Source organism: Phytophthora sojae, assembly GCF_000149755.1.
Source record: "Phytophthora sojae unplaced genomic scaffold PHYSOscaffold_2, whole genome shotgun sequence".
Classification (NCBI taxonomy): Eukaryota; Oomycota; class Peronosporomycetes; order Peronosporales; family Peronosporaceae; genus Phytophthora; species Phytophthora sojae.
Genome location: NW_009258116.1, coordinates 5,935,003 through 5,959,326, shown reverse-complemented (window position 1 = coordinate 5,959,326; position 24,324 = coordinate 5,935,003). Strand labels below are relative to the sequence as shown.

The 24,324-nt window shown below is 62.8% G+C and overlaps 3 protein-coding genes across 3 annotated transcripts; 1 reads left to right on the top strand and 2 right to left on the bottom strand.

The window, feature by feature from the left end:
* Positions 1 to 170: 170 nt before the first annotated feature.
* PHYSODRAFT_325771 (hypothetical protein) lies at positions 171 to 15,481 on the bottom strand (the record flags this gene model as incomplete). Its single annotated transcript, XM_009521675.1, has 45 exons — positions 171 to 457; positions 541 to 813; positions 897 to 1,169; positions 1,253 to 1,525; positions 1,609 to 1,881; positions 1,965 to 2,237; positions 2,321 to 2,582; positions 2,635 to 2,930; positions 3,014 to 3,275; positions 3,328 to 3,623; positions 3,707 to 3,979; positions 4,063 to 4,335; positions 4,419 to 4,691; positions 4,775 to 5,047; positions 5,131 to 5,403; positions 5,487 to 5,759; positions 5,843 to 6,115; positions 6,199 to 6,471; positions 6,555 to 6,827; positions 6,911 to 7,183; positions 7,267 to 7,539; positions 7,623 to 7,895; positions 7,979 to 8,251; positions 8,335 to 8,607; positions 8,649 to 8,739; positions 8,781 to 8,860; positions 8,944 to 9,216; positions 9,300 to 9,572; positions 9,656 to 9,928; positions 10,012 to 10,284; positions 10,368 to 10,640; positions 10,724 to 10,996; positions 11,080 to 11,352; positions 11,436 to 11,708; positions 11,792 to 12,064; positions 12,148 to 12,420; positions 12,503 to 12,775; positions 12,859 to 13,131; positions 13,215 to 13,487; positions 13,571 to 13,849; positions 13,933 to 14,211; positions 14,295 to 14,573; positions 14,657 to 14,935; positions 15,019 to 15,291; positions 15,394 to 15,481. 45 exons carry the CDS (start codon positions 15,479 to 15,481, stop codon positions 171 to 173), a joined length of 11,787 nt encoding a protein of 3,928 aa, XP_009519970.1.
* A 1,527-nt stretch (positions 15,482 to 17,008) lies between these two features.
* PHYSODRAFT_325770 (hypothetical protein) lies at positions 17,009 to 19,426 on the top strand (the record flags this gene model as incomplete). Its single annotated transcript, XM_009521674.1, has 1 exon — positions 17,009 to 19,426. One exon carries the CDS (start codon positions 17,009 to 17,011, stop codon positions 19,424 to 19,426), a length of 2,418 nt encoding a protein of 805 aa, XP_009519969.1.
* Positions 19,427 to 21,575: 2,149 nt separating this feature from the next.
* Positions 21,576 to 23,974, bottom strand: PHYSODRAFT_251935 (family 3 glycoside hydrolase; the record flags this gene model as incomplete). The annotated part of the gene is made up of 2 exons (XM_009521673.1): positions 21,576 to 21,860; positions 21,950 to 23,974. The coding sequence occupies 2 exons, from the start codon at positions 23,972 to 23,974 to the stop codon at positions 21,576 to 21,578; spliced, it is 2,310 nt and encodes a 769-aa protein (XP_009519968.1).
* Positions 23,975 to 24,324: the final 350 nt, after the last annotated feature.

Below are 24,324 nucleotides of genomic sequence, written 5' to 3'. Positions count from 1 at the left end.
TGAGTTATACTCCCCGACGCAAGTAGGAGCAGTGAAAGCCACACTCGATTCTTTTATACGACGATGCACAGTTGATGTGGTCGAAGCATCGGCATTAGACACGACATTGACAATTGAGCCATCCACCCAACTAGCTGCGACAATATGCTTCTCTAAGCATACACCTTGCTTCATGTAGCCTCACGTCCAACACGGCCACTCACGTCCAACACGGCCACGGTCGCCGCGGAAGCCTCCGAGACCATGCTGTTGACGGCACACACGGCGCTGCGGCCGCCGTTGTGCTTGCTGCCCGAGTCGCCCGCCACCATCGCGTCCGTGTCCGTGTCCATGTCGGCGGAGTCGCCGCTGACCACGTCCACCAAGGCCACGGTCACCTCCATCGTGTCCGAGACCCTGCTGTCGATGTGGCTGGCGACGCCACTGCCGCTACTACCTACGGCAACCTGCGTGCGGACTGCCGCTGTCGTTGCGTTCGCTGCTCGAGCCGAATGCCACCGTCGCGTTCGTGACCATGCCAGCGGAGATGCCCCCGATCACGTCCAACACGGCCACTCACGTCCAACACGGCCACGGTCGCCGCGGAAGCCTCCGAGACCATGCTGTTGACGGCACACACGGCGCTGCGGCCGCCGTTGTGCTTGCTGCCCGAGTCGCCCGCCACCATCGCGTCCGTGTCCGTGTCCATGTCGGCGGAGACGCCGCTGACCACGTCCACCAAGGCCACGGTCACCTCCATCGTGTCCGAGACCCTGCTGTCGATGTCGCTGGCGACGCCACTGCCGCTACTACCTACGGCAACCTGCGTGCGGACTGCCGCTGTCGTTGCGTTCGCTGCCCGAGCCGAATGCCACCGTCGCGTTCGTGATTATGCCAGCGGAGACGCCCCCGATCACGTCCAACACGGCCACTCACGTCCAACACGGCCACGGTCGCCGCGGAAGCCTCCGAGACCATGCTGTTGACGGCACACACGGCGCTGCGGCCGCCGTTGTGCTTGCTGCCCGAGTCGCCCGCCACCATCGCGTCCGTGTCCGTGTCCATGTCGGCGGAGACGCCGCTGACCACGTCCACCAAGGCCACGGTCACCTCCATCGTGTCCGAGACCCTGCTGTCGATGTCGCTGGCGACGCCACTGCCGCTACTACCTACGGCAACCTGCGTGCGGACTGCCGCTGTCGTTGCGTTCGCTGCCCGAGCCGAATGCCACCGTCGCGTTCGTGATTATGCCAGCGGAGACGCCCCCGATCACGTCCAACACGGCCACTCACGTCCAACACGGCCACGGTCGCCGCGGAAGCCTCCGAGACCATGCTGTTGACGGCACACACGGCGCTGCGGCCGCCGTTGTGCTTGCTGCCCGAGTCGCCCGCCACCATCGCGTCCGTGTCCGTGTCCATGTCGGCGGAGACGCCGCTGACCACGTCCACCAAGGCCACGGTCACCTCCATCGTGTCCGAGACCCTGCTGTCGATGTCGCTGGCGACGCCACTGCCGCTACTACCTACGGCAACCTGCGTGCGGACTGCCGCTGTCGTTGCGTTCGCTGCCCGAGCCGAATGCCACCGTCGCGTTCGTGATTATGCCAGCGGAGACGCCCCCGATCACGTCCAACACGGCCACTCACGTCCAACACGGCCACGGTCGCCGCGGAAGCCTCCGAGACCATGCTGTTGACGGCACACACGGCGCTGCGGCCGCCGTTGTGCTTGCTGCCCGAGTCGCCCGCCACCATCGCGTCCGTGTCCGTGTCCATGTCGGCGGAGACGCCGCTGACCACGTCCACCAAGGCCACGGTCACCTCCATCGTGTCCGAGACCCTGCTGTCGATGTCGCTGGCGACGCCACTGCCGCTACTACCTACGGCAACCTGCGTGCGGACTGCCGCTGTCGTTGCGTTCGCTGCTCGAGCCGAATGCCACCGTCGCGTTCGTGATTATGCCAGCGGAGACGCCCCCGATCACGTCCAACACGGCCACTCACGTCCAACACGGCCACGGTCGCCGCGGAAGCCTCCGAGACCATGCTGTTGACGGCACACACGGCGCTGCGGCCGCCGTTGTGCTTGCTGCCCGAGTCGCCCGCCACCATCGCGTCCGTGTCCGTGTCCATGTCGGCGGAGACGCCGCTGACCACGTCCACCAAGGCCACGGTCACCTCCATCGTGTCCGAGACCCTGCTGTCGATGTCGCTGGCGACGCCACTGCCGCTACTACCTACGGCAACCTGCGTGCGGACTGCCGCTGTCGTTGTGTTCGCTGCTCGAGCTGAATGCCACCGTCGCGTTCGTGACCATGCCAGCGGAGACGCCCCCGATCACGTCCAACACGGCCACTCACGTCCAACACGGCCACGGTCGCCGCGGAAGCCTCCGAGACCATGCTGTTGACGGCACACACGGCGCTGCGGCCGCCGTTGTGCTTGCTGCCCGAGTCGCCCGCCACCATCGCGTCCGTGTCCGTGTCCATGTCGGCGGAGACGCCGCTGACCACGTCCACCAAGGCCACGGTCACCTCCATCGTGTCCGAGACCCTGCTGTCGATGTCGCTGGCGACGCCACTGCCGCTACTACCTACGGCAACCTGCGTGCGGACTGCCGCTGTCGTTGCGTTCGCTGCTCGAGCTGAATGCCACCGTCGCGTTCGTGACCATGCCAGCGGAGACGCCCCCGATCACGTCCAACACGGCCACGGTCGCCGCGGAAGCCTCCGAGACCATGCTGTTGACGGCACACACGGCGCTGCGGCCGCCGTTGTGCTTGCTGCCCGAGTCGCCCGCCACCATCGCGTCCGTGTCCGTGTCCATGTCGGCGGAGACGCCGCTGACCACGTCCACCAAGGCCACGGTCACCTCCATCGTGTCCGAGACCCTGCTGTCGATGTCGCTGGCGACGCCACTGCCGCTACTACCTACGGCAACCTGCGTGCGGACTGCCGCTGTCGTTGCGTTCGCTGCTCGAGCTGAATGCCACCGTCGCGTTCGTGACCATGCCAGCGGAGACGCCCCCGATCACGTCCAACACGGCCACTCACGTCCAACACGGCCACGGTCGCCGCGGAAGCCTCCGAGACCATGCTGTTGACGGCACACACGGCGCTGCGGCCGCCGTTGTGCTTGCTGCCCGAGTCGCCCGCCACCATCGCGTCCGTGTCCGTGTCCATGTCGGCGGAGACGCCGCTGACCACGTCCACCAAGGCCACGGTCACCTCCATCGTGTCCGAGACCCTGCTGTCGATGTCGCTGGCGACGCCACTGCCGCTACTACCTACGGCAACCTGCGTGCGGACTGCCGCTGTCGTTGCGTTCGCTGCTCGAGCTGAATGCCACCGTCGCGTTCGTGACCATGCCAGCGGAGACGCCCCCGATCACGTCCAACACGGCCACGGTCGCCGCGGAAGCCTCCGAGACCATGCTGTTGACGGCACACACGGCGCTGCGGCCGCCGTTGTGCTTGCTGCCCGAGTCGCCCGCCACCATCGCGTCCGTGTCCGTGTCCATGTCGGCGGAGACGCCGCTGACCACGTCCACCAAGGCCACGGTCACCTCCATCGTGTCCGAGACCCTGCTGTCGATGTCGCTGGCGACGCCACTGCCGCTACTACCTACGGCAACCTGCGTGCGGACTGCCGCTGTCGTTGCGTTCGCTGCTCGAGCTGAATGCCACCGTCGCGTTCGTGACCATGCCAGCGGAGACGCCCCCGATCACGTCCAACACGGCCACTCACGTCCAACACGGCCACGGTCGCCGCGGAAGCCTCCGAGACCATGCTGTTGACGGCACACACGGCGCTGCGGCCGCCGTTGTGCTTGCTGCCCGAGTCGCCCGCCACCATCGCGTCCGTGTCCGTGTCCATGTCGGCGGAGACGCCGCTGACCACGTCCACCAAGGCCACGGTCACCTCCATCGTGTCCGAGACCCTGCTGTCGATGTCGCTGGCGACGCCACTGCCGCTACTACCTACGGCAACCTGCGTGCGGACTGCCGCTGTCGTTGCGTTCGCTGCTCGAGCTGAATGCCACCGTCGCGTTCGTGACCATGCCAGCGGAGACGCCCCCGATCACGTCCAACACGGCCACTCACGTCCAACACGGCCACGGTCGCCGCGGAAGCCTCCGAGACCATGCTGTTGACGGCACACACGGCGCTGCGGCCGCCGTTGTGCTTGCTGCCCGAGTCGCCCGCCACCATCGCGTCCGTGTCCGTGTCCATGTCGGCGGAGACGCCGCTGACCACGTCCACCAAGGCCACGGTCACCTCCATCGTGTCCGAGACCCTGCTGTCGATGTCGCTGGCGACGCCACTGCCGCTACTACCTACGGCAACCTGCGTGCGGACTGCCGCTGTCGTTGCGTTCGCTGCTCGAGCTGAATGCCACCGTCGCGTTCGTGACCATGCCAGCGGAGACGCCCCCGATCACGTCCAACACGGCCACTCACGTCCAACACGGCCACGGTCGCCGCGGAAGCCTCCGAGACCATGCTGTTGACGGCACACACGGCGCTGCGGCCGCCGTTGTGCTTGCTGCCCGAGTCGCCCGCCACCATCGCGTCCGTGTCCGTGTCCATGTCGGCGGAGACGCCGCTGACCACGTCCACCAAGGCCACGGTCACCTCCATCGTGTCCGAGACCCTGCTGTCGATGTCGCTGGCGACGCCACTGCCGCTACTACCTACGGCAACCTGCGTGCGGACTGCCGCTGTCGTTGCGTTCGCTGCTCGAGCTGAATGCCACCGTCGCGTTCGTGACCATGCCAGCGGAGACGCCCCCGATCACGTCCAACACGGCCACTCACGTCCAACACGGCCACGGTCGCCGCGGAAGCCTCCGAGACCATGCTGTTGACGGCACACACGGCGCTGCAGCCGCCGTTGTGCTTGCTGCCCGAGTCGCCCGCCACCATCGCGTCCGTGTCCGTGTCCATGTCGGCGGAGACGCCGCTGACCACGTCCACCAAGGCCACGGTCACCTCCATCGTGTCCGAGACCCTGCTGTCGATGTCGCTGGCGACGCCACTGCCGCTACTACCTACGGCAACCTGCGTGCGGACTGCCGCTGTCGTTGCGTTCGCTGCTCGAGCTGAATGCCACCGTCGCGTTCGTGATTATGCCAGCGGAGACGCCCCCGATCACGTCCAACACGGCCACTCACGTCCAACACGGCCACGGTCGCCGCGGAAGCCTCCGAGACCATGCTGTTGACGGCACACACGGCGCTGCGGCCGCCGTTGTGCTTGCTGCCCGAGTCGCCCGCCACCATCGCGTCCGTGTCCGTGTCCATGTCGGCGGAGACGCCGCTGACCACGTCCACCAAGGTCACGGTCACCTCCATCGTGTCCGAGACCCTGCTGTCGATGTCGCTGGCGACGCCACTGCCGCTACTACCTACGGCAACCTGCGTGCGGACTGCCGCTGTCGTTGCGTTCGCTGCTCGAGCTGAATGCCACCGTCGCGTTCGTGACCATGCCAGCGGAGACGCCCCCGATCACGTCCAACACGGCCACTCACGTCCAACACGGCCACGGTCGCCGCGGAAGCCTCCGAGACCATGCTGTTGACGGCACACACGGCGCTGCGGCCGCCGTTGTGCTTGCTGCCCGAGTCGCCCGCCACCATCGCGTCCGTGTCCGTGTCCATGTCGGCGGAGACGCCGCTGACCACGTCCACCAAGGCCACGGTCACCTCCATCGTGTCCGAGACCCTGCTGTCGATGTCGCTGGCGACGCCACTGCCGCTACTACCTACGGCAACCTGCGTGCGGACTGCCGCTGTCGTTGCGTTCGCTGCTCGAGCTGAATGCCACCGTCGCGTTCGTGATTATGCCAGCGGAGACGCCCCCGATCACGTCCAACACGGCCACTCACGTCCAACACGGCCACGGTCGCCGCGGAAGCCTCCGAGACCATGCTGTTGACGGCACACACGGCGCTGCGGCCGCCGTTGTGCTTGCTGCCCGAGTCGCCCGCCACCATCGCGTCCGTGTCCGTGTCCATGTCGGCGGAGACGCCGCTGACCACGTCCACCAAGGCCACGGTCACCTCCATCGTGTCCGAGACCCTGCTGTCGATGTCGCTGGCGACGCCACTGCCGCTACTACCTACGGCAACCTGCGTGCGGACTGCCGCTGTCGTTGCGTTCGCTGCCCGAGCCGAATGCCACCGTCGCGTTCGTGATTATGCCAGCGGAGACGCCCCCGATCACGTCCAACACGGCCACTCACGTCCAACACGGCCACGGTCGCCGCGGAAGCCTCCGAGACCATGCTGTTGACGGCACACACGGCGCTGCGGCCGCCGTTGTGCTTGCTGCCCGAGTCGCCCGCCACCATCGCGTCCGTGTCCGTGTCCATGTCGGCGGAGACGCCGCTGACCACGTCCACCAAGGCCACGGTCACCTCCATCGTGTCCGAGACCCTGCTGTCGATGTCGCTGGCGACGCCACTGCCGCTACTACCTACGGCAACCTGCGTGCGGACTGCCGCTGTCGTTGCGTTCGCTGCCCGAGCCGAATGCCACCGTCGCGTTCGTGATTATGCCAGCGGAGACGCCCCCGATCACGTCCAACACGGCCACTCACGTCCAACACGGCCACGGTCGCCGCGGAAGCCTCCGAGACCATGCTGTTGACGGCACACACGGCGCTGCGGCCGCCGTTGTGCTTGCTGCCCGAGTCGCCCGCCACCATCGCGTCCGTGTCCGTGTCCATGTCGGCGGAGACGCCGCTGACCACGTCCACCAAGGCCACGGTCACCTCCATCGTGTCCGAGACCCTGCTGTCGATGTCGCTGGCGACGCCACTGCCGCTACTACCTACGGCAACCTGCGTGCGGACTGCCGCTGTCGTTGCGTTCGCTGCCCGAGCCGAATGCCACCGTCGCGTTCGTGACCATGCCAGCGGAGACGCCCCCGATCACGTCCAACACGGCCACTCACGTCCAACACGGCCACGGTCGCCGCGGAAGCCTCCGAGACCATGCTGTTGACGGCACACACGGCGCTGCGGCCGCCGTTGTGCTTGCTGCCCGAGTCGCCCGCCACCATCGCGTCCGTGTCCGTGTCCATGTCGGCGGAGACGCCGCTGACCACGTCCACCAAGGCCACGGTCACCTCCATCGTGTCCGAGACCCTGCTGTCGATGTCGCTGGCGACGCCACTGCCGCTACTACCTACGGCAACCTGCGTGCGGACTGCCGCTGTCGTTGCGTTCGCTGCTCGAGCTGAATGCCACCGTCGCGTTCGTGACCATGCCAGCGGAGACGCCCCCGATCACGTCCAACACGGCCACTCACGTCCAACACGGCCACGGTCGCCGCGGAAGCCTCCGAGACCATGCTGTTGACGGCACACACGGCGCTGCGGCCGCCGTTGTGCTTGCTGCCCGAGTCGCCCGCCACCATCGCGTCCGTGTCCGTGTCCATGTCGGCGGAGACGCCGCTGACCACGTCCACCAAGGCCACGGTCACCTCCATCGTGTCCGAGACCCTGCTGTCGATGTCGCTGGCGACGCCACTGCCGCTACTACCTACGGCAACCTGCGTGCGGACTGCCGCTGTCGTTGCGTTCGCTGCCCGAGCCGAATGCCACCGTCGCGTTCGTGATTATGCCAGCGGAGACGCCCCCGATCACGTCCAACACGGCCACTCACGTCCAACACGGCCACGGTCGCCGCGGAAGCCTCCGAGACCATGCTGTTGACGGCACACACGGCGCTGCGGCCGCCGTTGTGCTTGCTGCCCGAGTCGCCCGCCACCATCGCGTCCGTGTCCGTGTCCATGTCGGCGGAGACGCCGCTGACCACGTCCACCAAGGCCACGGTCACCTCCATCGTGTCCGAGACCCTGCTGTCGATGTCGCTGGCGACGCCACTGCCGCTACTACCTACGGCAACCTGCGTGCGGACTGCCGCTGTCGTTGCGTTCGCTGCCCGAGCCGAATGCCACCGTCGCGTTCGTGATTATGCCAGCGGAGACGCCCCCGATCACGTCCAACACGGCCACTCACGTCCAACACGGCCACGGTCGCCGCGGAAGCCTCCGAGACCATGCTGTTGACGGCACACACGGCGCTGCGGCCGCCGTTGTGCTTGCTGCCCGAGTCGCCCGCCACCATCGCGTCCGTGTCCGTGTCCATGTCGGCGGAGACGCCGCTGACCACGTCCACCAAGGCCACGGTCACCTCCATCGTGTCCGAGACCCTGCTGTCGATGTCGCTGGCGACGCCACTGCCGCTACTACCTACGGCAACCTGCGTGCGGACTGCCGCTGTCGTTGCGTTCGCTGCTCGAGCCGAATGCCACCGTCGCGTTCGTGATTATGCCAGCGGAGACGCCCCCGATCACGTCCAACACGGCCACTCACGTCCAACACGGCCACGGTCGCCGCGGAAGCCTCCGAGACCATGCTGTTGACGGCACACACGGCGCTGCGGCCGCCGTTGTGCTTGCTGCCCGAGTCGCCCGCCACCATCGCGTCCGTGTCCGTGTCCATGTCGGCGGAGACGCCGCTGACCACGTCCACCAAGGCCACGGTCACCTCCATCGTGTCCGAGACCCTGCTGTCGATGTCGCTGGCGACGCCACTGCCGCTACTACCTACGGCAACCTGCGTGCGGACTGCCGCTGTCGTTGTGTTCGCTGCTCGAGCTGAATGCCACCGTCGCGTTCGTGACCATGCCAGCGGAGACGCCCCCGATCACGTCCAACACGGCCACTCACGTCCAACACGGCCACGGTCGCCGCGGAAGCCTCCGAGACCATGGGACCACGTCCACCAAGGCCACGGTCACCTCCATCGTGTCCGAGACCCTGCTGTCGATGTCGCTGGCGACGCCACTGCCGCTACTACCTACGGCAACCTGCGTGCGGACTGCCGCTGTCGTTGCGTTCGCTGCCCGAGCCGAATGCCACCGTCGCGTTCGTGATTATGCCAGCGGAGACGCCCCCGATCACGTCCAACACGGCCACTCACGTCCAACACGGCCACGGTCGCCGCGGAAGCCTCCGAGACCATGCTGTTGACGGCACACACGGCGCTGCGGCCGCCGTTGTGCTTGCTGCCCGAGTCGCCCGCCACCATCGCGTCCGTGTCCGTGTCCATGTCGGCGGAGACGCCGCTGACCACGTCCACCAAGGCCACGGTCACCTCCATCGTGTCCGAGACCCTGCTGTCGATGTCGCTGGCGACGCCACTGCCGCTACTACCTACGGCAACCTGCGTGCGGACTGCCGCTGTCGTTGCGTTCGCTGCCCGAGCCGAATGCCACCGTCGCGTTCGTGATTATGCCAGCGGAGACGCCCCCGATCACGTCCAACACGGCCACTCACGTCCAACACGGCCACGGTCGCCGCGGAAGCCTCCGAGACCATGCTGTTGACGGCACACACGGCGCTGCGGCCGCCGTTGTGCTTGCTGCCCGAGTCGCCCGCCACCATCGCGTCCGTGTCCGTGTCCATGTCGGCGGAGACGCCGCTGACCACGTCCACCAAGGCCACGGTCACCTCCATCGTGTCCGAGACCCTGCTGTCGATGTCGCTGGCGACGCCACTGCCGCTACTACCTACGGCAACCTGCGTGCGGACTGCCGCTGTCGTTGCGTTCGCTGCCCGAGCCGAATGCCACCGTCGCGTTCGTGATTATGCCAGCGGAGACGCCCCCGATCACGTCCAACACGGCCACTCACGTCCAACACGGCCACGGTCGCCGCGGAAGCCTCCGAGACCATGCTGTTGACGGCACACACGGCGCTGCGGCCGCCGTTGTGCTTGCTGCCCGAGTCGCCCGCCACCATCGCGTCCGTGTCCGTGTCCATGTCGGCGGAGACGCCGCTGACCACGTCCACCAAGGCCACGGTCACCTCCATCGTGTCCGAGACCCTGCTGTCGATGTCGCTGGCGACGCCACTGCCGCTACTACCTACGGCAACCTGCGTGCGGACTGCCGCTGTCGTTGCGTTCGCTGCCCGAGCCGAATGCCACCGTCGCGTTCGTGATTATGCCAGCGGAGACGCCCCCGATCACGTCCAACACGGCCACTCACGTCCAACACGGCCACGGTCGCCGCGGAAGCCTCCGAGACCATGCTGTTGACGGCACACACGGCGCTGCGGCCGCCGTTGTGCTTGCTGCCCGAGTCGCCCGCCACCATCGCGTCCGTGTCCGTGTCCATGTCGGCGGAGACGCCGCTGACCACGTCCACCAAGGCCACGGTCACCTCCATCGTGTCCGAGACCCTGCTGTCGATGTCGCTGGCGACGCCACTGCCGCTACTACCTACGGCAACCTGCGTGCGGACTGCCGCTGTCGTTGCGTTCGCTGCCCGAGCCGAATGCCACCGTCGCGTTCGTGACCATGCCAGCGGAGACGCCCCCGATCACGTCCAACACGGCCACTCACGTCCAACACGGCCACGGTCGCCGCGGAAGCCTCCGAGACCATGCTGTTGACGGCACACACAGCGCTGCGGCCGCCGTTGTGCTTGCTGCCCGAGTCGCCCGCCACCATCGCGTCCGTGTCCGTGTCCATGTCGGCGGAGACGCCGCTGACCACGTCCACCAAGGCCACGGTCACCTCCATCGTGTCCGAGACCCTGCTGTCGATGTCGCTGGCGACGCCACTGCCGCTACTACCTACGGCAACCTGCGTGCGGACTGCCGCTGTCGTTGCGTTCGCTGCTCGAGCTGAATGCCACCGTCGCGTTCGTGACCATGCCAGCGGAGACGCCCCCGATCACGTCCAACACGGCCACTCACGTCCAACACGGCCACGGTCGCCGCGGAAGCCTCCGAGACCATGCTGTTGACGGCACACACGGCGCTGCGGCCGCCGTTGTGCTTGCTGCCCGAGTCGCCCGCCACCATCGCGTCCGTGTCCGTGTCCATGTCGGCGGAGACGCCGCTGACCACGTCCACCAAGGCCACGGTCACCTCCATCGTGTCCGAGACCCTGCTGTCGATGTCGCTGGCGACGCCACTGCCGCTACTACCTACGGCAACCTGCGTGCGGACTGCCGCTGTCGTTGCGTTCGCTGCCCGAGCCGAATGCCACCGTCGCGTTCGTGACCATGCCAGCGGAGACGCCCCCGATCACGTCCAACACGGCCACTCACGTCCAACACGGCCACGGTCGCCGCGGAAGCCTCCGAGACCATGCTGTTGACGGCACACACGGCGCTGCGGCCGCCGTTGTGCTTGCTGCCCGAGTCGCCCGCCACCATCGCGTCCGTGTCCGTGTCCATGTCGGCGGAGACGCCGCTGACCACGTCCACCAAGGCCACGGTCACCTCCATCGTGTCCGAGACCCTGCTGTCGATGTCGCTGGCGACGCCACTGCCGCTACTACCTACGGCAACCTGCGTGCGGACTGCCGCTGTCGTTGCGTTCGCTGCTCGAGCTGAATGCCACCGTCGCGTTCGTGACCATGCCAGCGGAGACGCCCCCGATCACGTCCAACACGGCCACTCACGTCCAACACGGCCACGGTCGCCGCGGAAGCCTCCGAGACCATGCTGTTGACGGCACACACGGCGCTGCGGCCGCCGTTGTGCTTGCTGCCCGAGTCGCCCGCCACCATCGCGTCCGTGTCCGTGTCCATGTCGGCGGAGACGCCGCTGACCACGTCCACCAAGGCCACGGTCACCTCCATCGTGTCCGAGACCCTGCTGTCGATGTCGCTGGCGACGCCACTGCCGCTACTACCTACAGCAACCTGCGTGCGGACTGCCGCTGTCGTTGCGTTCGCTGCCCGAGCCGAATGCCACCGTCGCGTTCGTGATTATGCCAGCGGAGACGCCCCCGATCACGTCCAACACGGCCACTCACGTCCAACACGGCCACGGTCGCCGCGGAAGCCTCCGAGACCATGCTGTTGACGGCACACACGGCGCTGCGGCCGCCGTTGTGCTTGCTGCCCGAGTCGCCCGCCACCATCGCGTCCGTGTCCGTGTCCATGTCGGCGGAGACGCCGCTGACCACGTCCACCAAGGCCACGGTCACCTCCATCGTGTCCGAGACCCTGCTGTCGATGTCGCTGGCGACGCCACTGCCGCTACTACCTACGGCAACCTGCGTGCGGACTGCCGCTGTCGTTGCGTTCGCTGCCCGAGCCGAATGCCACCGTCGCGTTCGTGACCATGCCAGCGGAGACGCCCCCGATCACGTCCAACACGGCCACTCACGTCCAACACGGCCACGGTCGCCGCGGAAGCCTCCGAGACCATGCTGTTGACGGCACACACAGCGCTGCGGCCGCCGTTGTGCTTGCTGCCCGAGTCGCCCGCCACCATCGCGTCCGTGTCCGTGTCCATGTCGGCGGAGACGCCGCTGACCACGTCCACCAAGGCCACGGTCACCTCCATCGTGTCCGAGACCCTGCTGTCGATGTCGCTGGCGACGCCACTGCCGCTACTACCTACGGCAACCTGCGTGCGGACTGCCGCTGTCGTTGGTTCGCTGCTCGAGCTGAATGCCACCGTCGCGTTCGTGACCATGCCAGCGGAGACGCCCCCGATCACGTCCAACACGGCCACTCACGTCCAACACGGCCACGGTCGCCGCGGAAGCCTCCGAGACCATGCTGTTGACGGCACACACGGCGCTGCGGCCGCCGTTGTGCTTGCTGCCCGAGTCGCCCGCCACCATCGCGTCCGTGTCCGTGTCCATGTCGGCGGAGACGCCGCTGACCACGTCCACCAAGGCCACGGTCACCTCCATCGTGTCCGAGACCCTGCTGTCGATGTCGCTGGCGACGCCACTGCCGCTACTACCTACGGCAACCTGCGTGCGGACTGCCGCTGTCGTTGCGTTCGCTGCCCGAGCCGAATGCCACCGTCGCGTTCGTGATTATGCCAGCGGAGACGCCCCCGATCACGTCCAACACGGCCACTCACGTCCAACACGGCCACGGTCGCCGCGGAAGCCTCCGAGACCATGCTGTTGACGGCACACACGGCGCTGCGGCCGCCGTTGTGCTTGCTGCCCGAGTCGCCCGCCACCATCGCGTCCGTGTCCGTGTCCATGTCGGCGGAGACGCCGCTGACCACGTCCACCAAGGCCACGGTCACCTCCATCGTGTCCGAGACCCTGCTGTCGATGTCGCTGGCGACGCCACTGCCGCTACTACCTACGGCAACCTGCGTGCGGACTGCCGCTGTCGTTGCGTTCGCTGCTCGAGCTGAATGCCACCGTCGCGTTCGTGACCATGCCAGCGGAGACGCCCCCGATCACGTCCAACACGGCCACTCACGTCCAACACGGCCACGGTCGCCGCGGAAGCCTCCGAGACCATGCTGTTGACGGCACACACGGCGCTGCGGCCGCCGTTGTGCTTGCTGCCCGAGTCGCCCGCCACCATCGCGTCCGTGTCCGTGTCCATGTCGGCGGAGACGCCGCTGACCACGTCCACCAAGGCCACGGTCACCTCCATCGTGTCCGAGACCCTGCTGTCGATGTCGCTGGCGACGCCACTGCCGCTACTACCTACGGCAACCTGCGTGCGGACTGCCGCTGTCGTTGCGTTCGCTGCCCGAGCCGAATGCCACCGTCGCGTTCGTGATTATGCCAGCGGAGACGCCCCCGATCACGTCCAACACGGCCACTCACGTCCAACACGGCCACGGTCGCCGCGGAAGCCTCCGAGACCATGCTGTTGACGGCACACACGGCGCTGCGGCCGCCGTTGTGCTTGCTGCCCGAGTCGCCCGCCACCATCGCGTCCGTGTCCGTGTCCGTGTCCATGTCGGCGGAGACGCCGCTGACCACGTCCACCAAGGCCACGGTCACCTCCATCGTGTCCGAGACCCTGCTGTCGATGTCGCTGGCGACGCCACTGCCGCTACTACCTACGGCAACCTGCGTGCGGACTGCCGCTGTCGTTGCGTTCGCTGCCCGAGCCGAATGCCACCGTCGCGTTCGTGATTATGCCAGCGGAGACGCCCCCGATCACGTCCAACACGGCCACTCACGTCCAACACGGCCACGGTCGCCGCAGAAGCCTCCGAGACCATGCTGTTGACGGCACACACGGCGCTGCGGCCGCCGTTGTGCTTGCTGCCCGAGTCGCCCGCCACCATCGCGTCCGTGTCCGTGTCCGTGTCCATGTCGGCGGAGACGCCGCTGACCACGTCCACCAAGGCCACGGTCACCTCCATCGTGTCCGAGACCCTGCTGTCGATGTCGCTGGCGACGCCACTGCCGCTACTACCTACGGCAACCTGCGTGCGGACTGCCGCTGTCGTTGCGTTCGCTGCCCGAGCCGAATGCCACCGTCGCGTTCGTGACCATGCCAGCGGAGACGCCCCCGATCACGTCCAACACGGCCACTCACGTCCAACACGGCCACGGTCGCCGCGGAAGCCTCCGAGACCATGCTGTTGACGGCACACACGGCGCTGCGGCCGCCGTTGTGCTTGCTGCCCGAGTCGCCCGCCACCATCGCGTCCGTGTCCGTGTCCGTGTCCATGTCGGCGGAGACGCCGCTGACCACGTCCACCAAGGCCACGGTCACCTCCATCGTGTCCGAGACCCTGCTGTCGATGTCGCTGGCGACGCCACTGCCGCTACTACCTACGGCAACCTGCGTGCGGACTGCCGCTGTCGTTGCGTTCGCTGCCCGAGCCGAATGCCACCGTCGCGTTCGTGATTATGCCAGCGGAGACGCCCCCGATCACGTCCAACACGGCCACTCACGTCCAACACGGCCACGGTCGCCGCGGAAGCCTCCGAGACCATGCTGTTGACGGCACACACGGCGCTGCGGCCGCCGTTGTGCTTGCTGCCCGAGTCGCCCGCCACCATCGCGTCCGTGTCCGTGTCCGTGTCCATGTCGGCGGAGACGCCGCTGACCACGTCCACCAAGGCCACGGTCACCTCCATCGTGTCCGAGACCCTGCTGTCGATGTCGCTGGCGACGCCACTGCCGCTACTACCTACGGCAACCTGCGTGCGGACTGCCGCTGTCGTTGCGTTCGCTGCCCGAGCCGAATGCCACCGTCGCGTTCGTGATTATGCCAGCGGAGACGCCCCCGATCACGTCCAACACGGCCACTCACGTCCAACACGGCCACGGTCGCCGCGGAAGCCTCCGAGACCATGCTGTTGACGGCACACACGGCGCTGCGGCCGCCGTTGTGCTTGCTGCCCGAGTCGCCCGCCACCATCGCGTCCGTGTCCGTGTCCATGTCGGCGGAGACGCCGCTGACCACGTCCACCAAGGCCACGGTCACCTCCATCGTGTCCGAGACCCTGCTGTCGATGTCGCTGGCGACGCCACTGCCGCTACTACCTACGGCAACCTGCGTGCGGACTGCCGCTGTCGTTGCGTTCGCTGCTCGAGCTGAATGCCACCGTCGCGTTCGTGACCATGCCAGCGGAGACGCCCCCGATCACGTCCAACACGGCCACTCACGTCCAACAGCCTCCGAGACCATGCCGTTGACGGTGCTGACGGCGCTCCCGTAGCCATTGCGCCCGCTGCCCGAGACGCCCGCAGTCATCGCGTGCTTGTCGCCGCCGGCGAAGACGCTCCGGCCAGGCCCAGGACAGCCGCCACCGTCGCGTCGGAGACCACGGCGCCACCGCTTCACAACTAGGAAAAACCCCACATAATCCACAAGAGGGCGCTGTGATCCACGGTACTGCTCTTACTAAAATTTTGTTAGGGTGCTGTTCTCACGGTACTGCTTCCACTGATACTTTGTCGATTCGCAGCGAATCACAGAGAAGCAGTAAAATGATGCCTCATGTATCTTTTTGATCGAAAGGTCGCTTCAAACCTCCCATCACGTATACTTTTGATCAGTTGGCCTCGCAAACCTAATACAGCAAAATGATACCTCATGCATCATTTTACCCCGTTTTACTTAAAATTTGTATGGTGTCCTTTCAAACAGAAATGTATGGCGTTATCGATAGGGTTAAGTCAAATCGTGGCTTAACCCCCCTCAGATCGTTCCTAGGACAAACGAAAGGACCAAAACTTTGGTGCCCTGTTGTCATAAAACGACACATGAATATGAAGTTTTCTTAGCATCGGCAGAAAACCCTTTCCTTAATCTCTCTGTTGACAGATCAGCTCACTTAATCGATTGTCCTTGTAGACATAAAGGCAATCTGAAAATTGTCTCTAATAACATATCACTTTGACGTAGCTGCTAGGACAAAATTGAGGATTTGACTGGATCTGAGTATGAACACTGCTTTTTTTAGCTCCGATACAAATGCGTGATTTGTTAGAAGCGGCAGTCTCTATTCTTCTTGGGTCATAAGGCGGACATACAAATGTCAAGTCATTTTTTGTCCGGGCTAGAGGTAGGACAAATCGGCTTATGTACGCCACATCAAAAACCATTTTGGTCCTTTTTCCTAGGACAAATTTAGAATGGGGTTAAAGTCTCTTTTTTCAAAAAGTTCTAAGAAAAGTAGGAAAAAGGACAAACTTCCTTTTTGCTGGAGCCTGCTCATTGGTGCACAATATATTGGTGAACCAGCGAACCACACACACACACACACACACCGCCAACACGCTTACACGATATACGTCACAGTGAACTGCCGTCTCCTAATCAGAGAATTCTCATTCGAATCCACACGACCAGATCCAAGTGGGTATAGGCGCCCTTCTCGTAGCGCCGATCGAAGCTGCACCGCAAGCTTTTGCCAGCTATATTTCGCTTACGAGACGGTTGTGCATCCATCGGCTCGATGGTAAACATGCACCGAGCCAAAAAAAATAGACACGGTACGCCACGTTTTTCATTCGATGTCATTTTTCGCCCAGCCCTGTTCGACAAACTGCCAGGCCTATCCAAAAACTCCTCTGAAAATCCGTTTCCTCCGTGCACTCGTCTCAACTAGACCAGGATTCCTGTGGTCACCTGCGCTCGACCGAGCCAAATGAACCGACTTGTTCTTGAAGGCACTGCCGCAAGTCAAGGAGTTTGGCAGCAAGGGAAGGCCATTTTCCATTTCATCCCCACAGAGCTCAACCTCAACCAGTACTCGGAGACGGAGAACACTAGGCGATGATCGTATTACCCCTACTACTCGCCATTGCAAGTGCAAGCTTGGTGACACCAACCGCAGCAACCATCCCACGCGCGTGTGTGGGCAAGGCGAACCAGGAGTTGCCGTTCTGCAATACGTCACTATCGACTGCCGACCGAGTTGAAGACCTGCTATCCCGACTGCCCCTGCAGGAGAAGGCGACGCTACTCACGGCGCGCGCCAGTCCTCGAGGCAACATGAGCAGCATCGGACTGCCGGAATACAACTGGGGCGCCAACTGCGTGCACGGAGTGCAGTCGACGTGCGGCACCAACTGCCCCACGTCGTTCCCGAACCCCGTGAACCTCGGCGCCATCTTCGACCCGCAAGTGGTGTTCGACATGGCGCAGGTCATCGGGTGGGAGCTGCGCGCGCTGTGGCTGGAGGGAGCGACGGAGAACTACAAGGGCGGCCCGCACCTGGGCCTCGACTGCTGGTCGCCCAACATTAACATCAACCGAGACCCGCGGTGGGGGCGCAACACGGAGACCCCGTCGGAGGACCCGCTCGTGAACAGCAAGTACGGCGTCGCGTACACTCGCGGGCTGCAAGAGGGCAAGCGCCAAGACCCGCGGTTCCTGCAGGCGGTGGTCACCCTCAAGCACTACGCCGCGTACTCGTACGAGAACTACGGCGGCGTGAACCGCATGGAGTTCGACGCCATCGTGTCGCCGTACGACTTCGCGGACACGTACTTCCCGGCCTTCCGCTCGTCGGTGGTCGACGGCAACGCGAAGGGCGTCATGTGCTCGTACAACAGCGTGAACGGCATCCCGATGTGCGCGAACAAAGAGTTGGTCGAGACGCTGCTGCGCGGCACGCTGGGCTTCGACGGCTACGTCACGAGCGACTCCGGTGCTGTGGAGGCCATCTCGGACATGCACCACTATGCCGACTCGCAGTGCGAAGCCGCTCGACTGGCCATTCTCGCGGGGACGGACATCAACAGCGGCAAGTCGTACGAGGCGTGTCTGAAGACGCTGGTGGACGACAACCAGCTGGAGGAGAAGGCTCTGGATGACGCGCTGCGCCACACGCTGAAGCTGCGGTTCGAGCTCGGACTCTTCGATCCCATCGACGACCAGCCGTACTGGAACGTGACGCCCAGCGAGGTGAACACGGCGGCGGCCAAGGCGTTGAGCCTGAACGCGACGCGGAAGTCGCTGGTGATGCTCCAGAACAACGCGTCCGTGCTGCCTCTGCAGAAGGGCGTGAAGCTGGCGGTGCTGGGCCCGCACGCCAAGTCGAAGCGCGGGCTGCTCGGCAACTACCTGGGTCAGATGTGCCACGGCGACTATGACGAGGTGGGGTGTGTGCAGACGCCGCTGGACGCCATTCGTGCTGCTAACGGAGCGTCCAACACGACTTTCGCCGAAGGCTGCGGGATCAGCGGCAACTCAACTGCGGGCTTCGAGAAAGCTGTGGCCGCCGCGAAAGAGGCCGACGCCGTCGTGCTGTTCCTGGGCATCGACAAGTCGATCGAGGGTGAGGTGGGCGACCGCAACAACATCGACCTACCAAACATCCAGATGCAGTTGCTACAGCGCGTGCACGCCGTGGGCAGACCCACCGTCGTGGTACTGATCAATGGTGGCGTGATCGGCGCCGAAGAGATCATCGAGCGGACGGACGCACTCGTGGAGGCGTTCTATCCTGGCTTCTTCGGAGCGCGGGCGATGGCGGACGTGCTCTTCGGCGATACCAACCCGAGCGGCAAGCTGCCTGTGACCATGTACCGGTCCGACTACGTTGACCAAGTGGAGATGAAGAGCATGGACATGACGGCGCACCCGGGTCGGACGTATCGGTACTTCAAGGGGGAGCCCGTGTTCCCGTTCGGATGGGGTCTGAGCTACACGACGTTCTCGCTGTCTGTGGACAGCGGGACCAACTCGAGCTCTCACAGCAACAACGCGGCGTTCTCGGGCGGAGAGGTGTCAGACACTGCGAACGTGACGATCTCGGTGGTGGTGAAGAACGACGGCGAGGTGGCGGGTGACGAGGTGGTATTAGCGTTCTTCCGGCCAGTGAACTCGAACGTGACAGGTCCTGCTACGTTGCTGAACGAGCAGCTTTTCGACTACCAGCGCGTGAGTTTGGGACCGTTGGACAGCACCGAGGTGAGCTTCACGATTGAGCGGAGCACGCTGGCTTTGCCGGATGAGGAGGGCAACTTGGCGAGTTTCCCTGGGTCGTACGAGGTAATCGTGAGCAACGGTGTGAAGGAGCGGTTGAGATTCAGTGTGGAGGTGGCTGGCGGTGAAGTGATTCATCGAGACCAAGTGCAGCCGTTCCCGTTGTCAGGTAAGTCGGTGGCCTCCGTTTCCGTTGGGAGCAAGGCTCAACCATGCGGTATTATTGTGTGCTTGCTGCTAACAATTTCGCTGTTAGCCTAGCTGGAGCTCGACACTCATGTTGAAAAATCGTAGACATTATCCGATGGAGTGCATTCATGGCACCAAAAAGAATTGAAAGCGTATATAATTTTGATGTTAATTTGAATCTATTTCAGTCAAAAGCAATTTTTCATGGTCAACTTCAGCAGGCCGGCATCTACACCTTGTACGAACCTGAACTCTTCGCCTCTTGCTAAAAAAAAATGTTAGTATGAGAAAAACCTTAGGTAGTGATATATACCAACCCTCAAAGATATCTATCTAGTACAATACTTAGTACATGTAACTGAGTCACTAAGGCGCCATGCAAAAAAGACTTGAAGGCGGAAGCGCCGTGTAGCATAGATGAAAACTGTTTGAACAGTGTATGCATGTATATCCTCTCTATCTTAGAAATCGATCGATTTTCTCCCTCCAAATTATTTCCGCTAAGGAAATGATGAGGGTCCAAGAAATCGCTGAGAAGTTTTACTTCTTGGAGGCCGGAAGAGCTCGCGCACGAAGAGACCTCGAGAGAGGACTCGAACGAGCGCATTCTCCATAGTCAACTTCAACAACCGGGACATTATACCATGTTTCTGATCGCATCACCACTAAGCAAACCACTCGGTAGTATTTAGAGCGAGCAAGTACATAAGCATAGGGCGGGGGGGATGCAATAGGGCCTAGGAAATCAGAAGTGGCAGCGGTCGCGACAACGATGGCCGTCCACTGTATAGACAGACGTGATCGACATGGTAGAAATCCAGAACTCCCCAGGATGGCATCAGCGCGATCTTTTGATAAGTGCGCAAACACTTTCCATTATAGTAATTGCTGCATCGTTGAAACACGGACAAGTTTTCATAGTGTTCACGTTGTCATTTTGACAGGCGTCGCGTACCGAGAAGTCGATATACTCGTTTTCTTAATATTTGCACAATGCGTCCGAAACTTGGGCAATGCGCTTCCATACATTTAAAAGGGTAACTACGAATGCTAGCGACCTACCCACCTTCATCCTAAAACTGTCTACGGCTAATTGCACCATACTCAAACGCAATCATGCTTCAGCCGTTGGGTCCCGTCGACGACTGCGTGAAGGGCCTACTTCCAAGTATAACTTACCTGGTACTCTGCTACTGTCTTTCACTGCTTACGACGTGGGTTAATACTTCTGCCAATGGCGCTATCAATCAAACCAAAAAGAAAGATCAGCTAGCACGTCTGGGAATATGAAGTGTGATTCCCTACGAGAGCTTTGAGTAGCTGGGATAGCTAAGGAACGTTGGGTGAGGCAAACTCGGGACTGCGGTCCAGTGTATTTGTGTATTATTCGACGAGGCGGTGCATTAAAAAAAAGGTTAAATTGTTGGCGTGTCCTCGACATTCGATTTCGAATTATACGTCCGTAGGGCAAGCTAAATGAATAATCAAACGTTTTGGCGCATTGCAGTCGAAAAAAAAGGACACATTGAGTACGGAGTTTTGTTTGGATGGACAATCCCTCGTACTCGTTGTATGGCTGCATCAGCTCCACACTATTGATCAACAATACAGACTCGGTAAAGAGGTTGTACCTGCAAGTACGTTTTCTAATGGATAAACTTGGGCACAATGACTCGTTTTCGGGTCTCCATGTTATCATGATAGCGGTTTTGCAGCATAAAATATGATCTAACACAGAACTCGAGTCAAGACGCACGATAAGTTGATTTTAACTACGGGCATCGTAGGCTGTTTCGGGCCTTACCCCTTGTAGTCCTTTTCCAAAGCACCCATAGACCACGTCGAGAGAATCGTCGAAGCCCTGCAGCATCGTCAGCTTGCACGCGCGACCGTAGTGTCCTCCAGCCCAAAGCTGGAGCCGACCACTACGTCTTTTGTTCTTCAAATAGCATTATAGTTGTTGACCAGAATTCATTTAACGCAAATATTCAGTTTATTTCAGTTTACTGGAGCCAGCTACCGGGGTGACGCCGAATTAACCTGTGTTGGGCTGGCCACAGCGCTCCCTCCGGGGTTACTGCTATCCCAGAAAAATAGTTTGCCGATAGCTTAAATACAGTACGATGTCCGTCATCAGAACGCTAATATTCCCAAGCATATTATCAACATTTAAACATCTTTCTGTTCTCGTATCAACCTATGTGAATTGCCACTCCTTAGCTCACATGCTTATCAAGAGGAAGAGTAGCATCAAAATCGTAGTCAGCAACCCATCTCGAGGTATTTTACTAGCCGGGCTAGCGGTCTCTGAATCCTCTGACAACGGGAACGGCTGCACTTGGTCTCGAAGAATCACTTCACCGCCAGCCACCTCCACACTGAATCTCAACCGCTCCTTCACACCGTTGCTCACGATTACCTCGTACGACCCAGGGAAACTCACCAAGTTGCCCTCCTCATCCGGCAAAGCCAGCGTGCTCACCTCGGTGCTGTCCAACGGTCCCAACTCACGCGCTGGTAGTCGAAAAGCTGCTCGTTCAGCAACGTAGCAGGACCTGTCACGTTCGAGTTCACTGGCCGGAAGAACGCTAATACCACCTCGTCACCCGCCACCTCGCCGTCGTTCTTCACCACCACCGAGATCGTCACGTTCGCAGTGTCTGACACCTCTCCGCCCGAGAACGCCGCGTTGTTGCTGTGAGAGCTCGAGTTGGTCCCGCTGTCCACAGACAGCGAGAACGTCGTGTAGCTCAGACCCCATCCGAACGGGAACACGGGCTCCCCCTTGAAGTACCGATACGTCCGACCCGGGTGCGCCGTCATGTCCATGCTCTTCATCTCCACTTGGTCAACGTAGTCGGACCGGTACATGGTCACAGGCAGCTTGCCGCTCGGGTTGGTATCGCCGAAGAGCACGTCCGCCATCGCCCGCGCTCCGAAGAAGCCAGGATAGAACGCCTCCACGAGTGCGTCCGTCCGCTCGATGATCTCTTCGGCGCCGATCACGCCACCATTGATCAGTACCACGACGGTGGGTCTGCCCACGGCGTGCACGCGCTGTAGCAACTGCATCTGGATGTTTGGTAGGTCGATGTTGTTGCGGTCGCCCACCTCACCCTCGATCGACTTGTCGATGCCCAGGAACAGCACGACGGCGTCGGCCTCTTTCGCGGCGGCCACAGCTTTCTCGAAGCCCGCAGTTGAGTTGCCGCTGATCCCGCAGCCTTCGGCGAAAGTCGTGTTGGACGCTCCGTTAGCGGCACGAATGGCGTCCAGCGGCGTCTGCACACACCCCACCTCGTCATAGTCGCCGTGGCACATCTGACCCAGGTAGTTGCCGAGCAGCCCGCGCTTCGACTTGGCGTGCGGGCCCAGCACCGCCAGCTTCACGCCCTTCTGCAGAGGCAGCACGGACGCGTTGTTCTGGAGCATCACCAGCGACTTCCGCGTCGCGTTCAGGCTCAACGCCTTGGCCGCCGCCGTGTTCACCTCGCTGGGCGTCACGTTCCAGTACGGCTGGTCGTCGATGGGATCGAAGAGTCCGAGCTCGAATCGCAGCTTCAGCGTGTGGCGCAGCGCGTCATCCAGAGCCTTCTCCTCCAGCTGGTTGTCGTCCACCAGCGTCTTCAGACACGCCTCGTACGACTTGCCGCTGTTGATGTCCGTCCCCGCGAGAATGGCCAGTCGAGCGGCTTCGCACTGCGAGTCGGCATAGTGGTGCATGTCCGAGATGGCCTCCACAGCACCGGAGTCGCTCGTGACGTAGCCGTCGAAGCCCAGCGTGCCGCGCAGCAGCGTCTCGACCAACTCTTTGTTCGCGCACATCGGGATGCCGTTCACGCTGTTGTACGAGCACATGACGCCCTTCGCGTTGCCGTCGACCACCGACGAGCGGAAGGCCGGGAAGTACGTGTCCGCGAAGTCGTACGGCGACACGATGGCGTCGAACTCCATGCGGTTCACGCCGCCGTAGTTCTCGTACGAGTACGCGGCGTAGTGCTTGAGGGTGACCACCGCCTGCAGGAACCGCGGGTCTTGGCGCTTGCCCTCTTGCAGCCCGCGAGTGTACGCGACGCCGTACTTGCTGTTCACGAGCGGGTCCTCCGACGGGGTCTCCGTGTTGCGCCCCCACCGCGGGTCTCGGTTGATGTTAATGTTGGGCGACCAGCAGTCGAGGCCCAGGTGCGGGCCGCCCTTGTAGTTCTCCGTCGCTCCCTCCAGCCACAGCGCGCGCAGCTCCCACCCGATGACCTGCGCCATGTCGAACACCACTTGCGGGTCGAAGATGGCGCCGAGGTTCACGGGGTTCGGGAACGACGTGGGGCAGTTGGTGCCGCACGTCGACTGCACTCCGTGCACGCAGTTGGCGCCCCAGTTGTATTCCGGCAGTCCGATGCTGCTCATGTTGCCTCGAGGACTAGCGCGCGCCGTGAGTAGCGTCGCCTTCTCCTGCAGGGGCAGTCGGGATAGCAGGTCTTCAACTCGGTCGGCAGTCGATAGTGACGTATTGCAGAACGGCAACTCTTGGTTGGTCTTGCCCACACACGCGCGCGGGAAATCTGCGTCACCATACACCGCTACCCAGTTGAACAGCGTGATAATGAGCTGTAATGCTCGCATAGCGCTGTAGCTTCAGGCGAACCTCTCAAGTGGCAGACCGGGATCAGATAGACTGGTGACCCGAAGATCAAAAGGAAAAGTGGATGTAGATCGTTCTGCATCGAGCGAACGGATAACGCAGCACCGCCTCGGTGTCCCGCCCATTGCAGCACCGCCCACTTACGTGTACTCAACTGAACTTGACCCGTAGACTTTGTGAGTCGAACGTGATGGAGACACTTGGTGGTTAAACACACTCGACAAGTGTAAACCGCTCTGCTCGATTGGTGGTTTACCAACTTGATCAACTCGAGCATTAGTTACAGCAAGACTTGATCTGTAGCATCATTTTCCACAGCAATCGTGGTCAG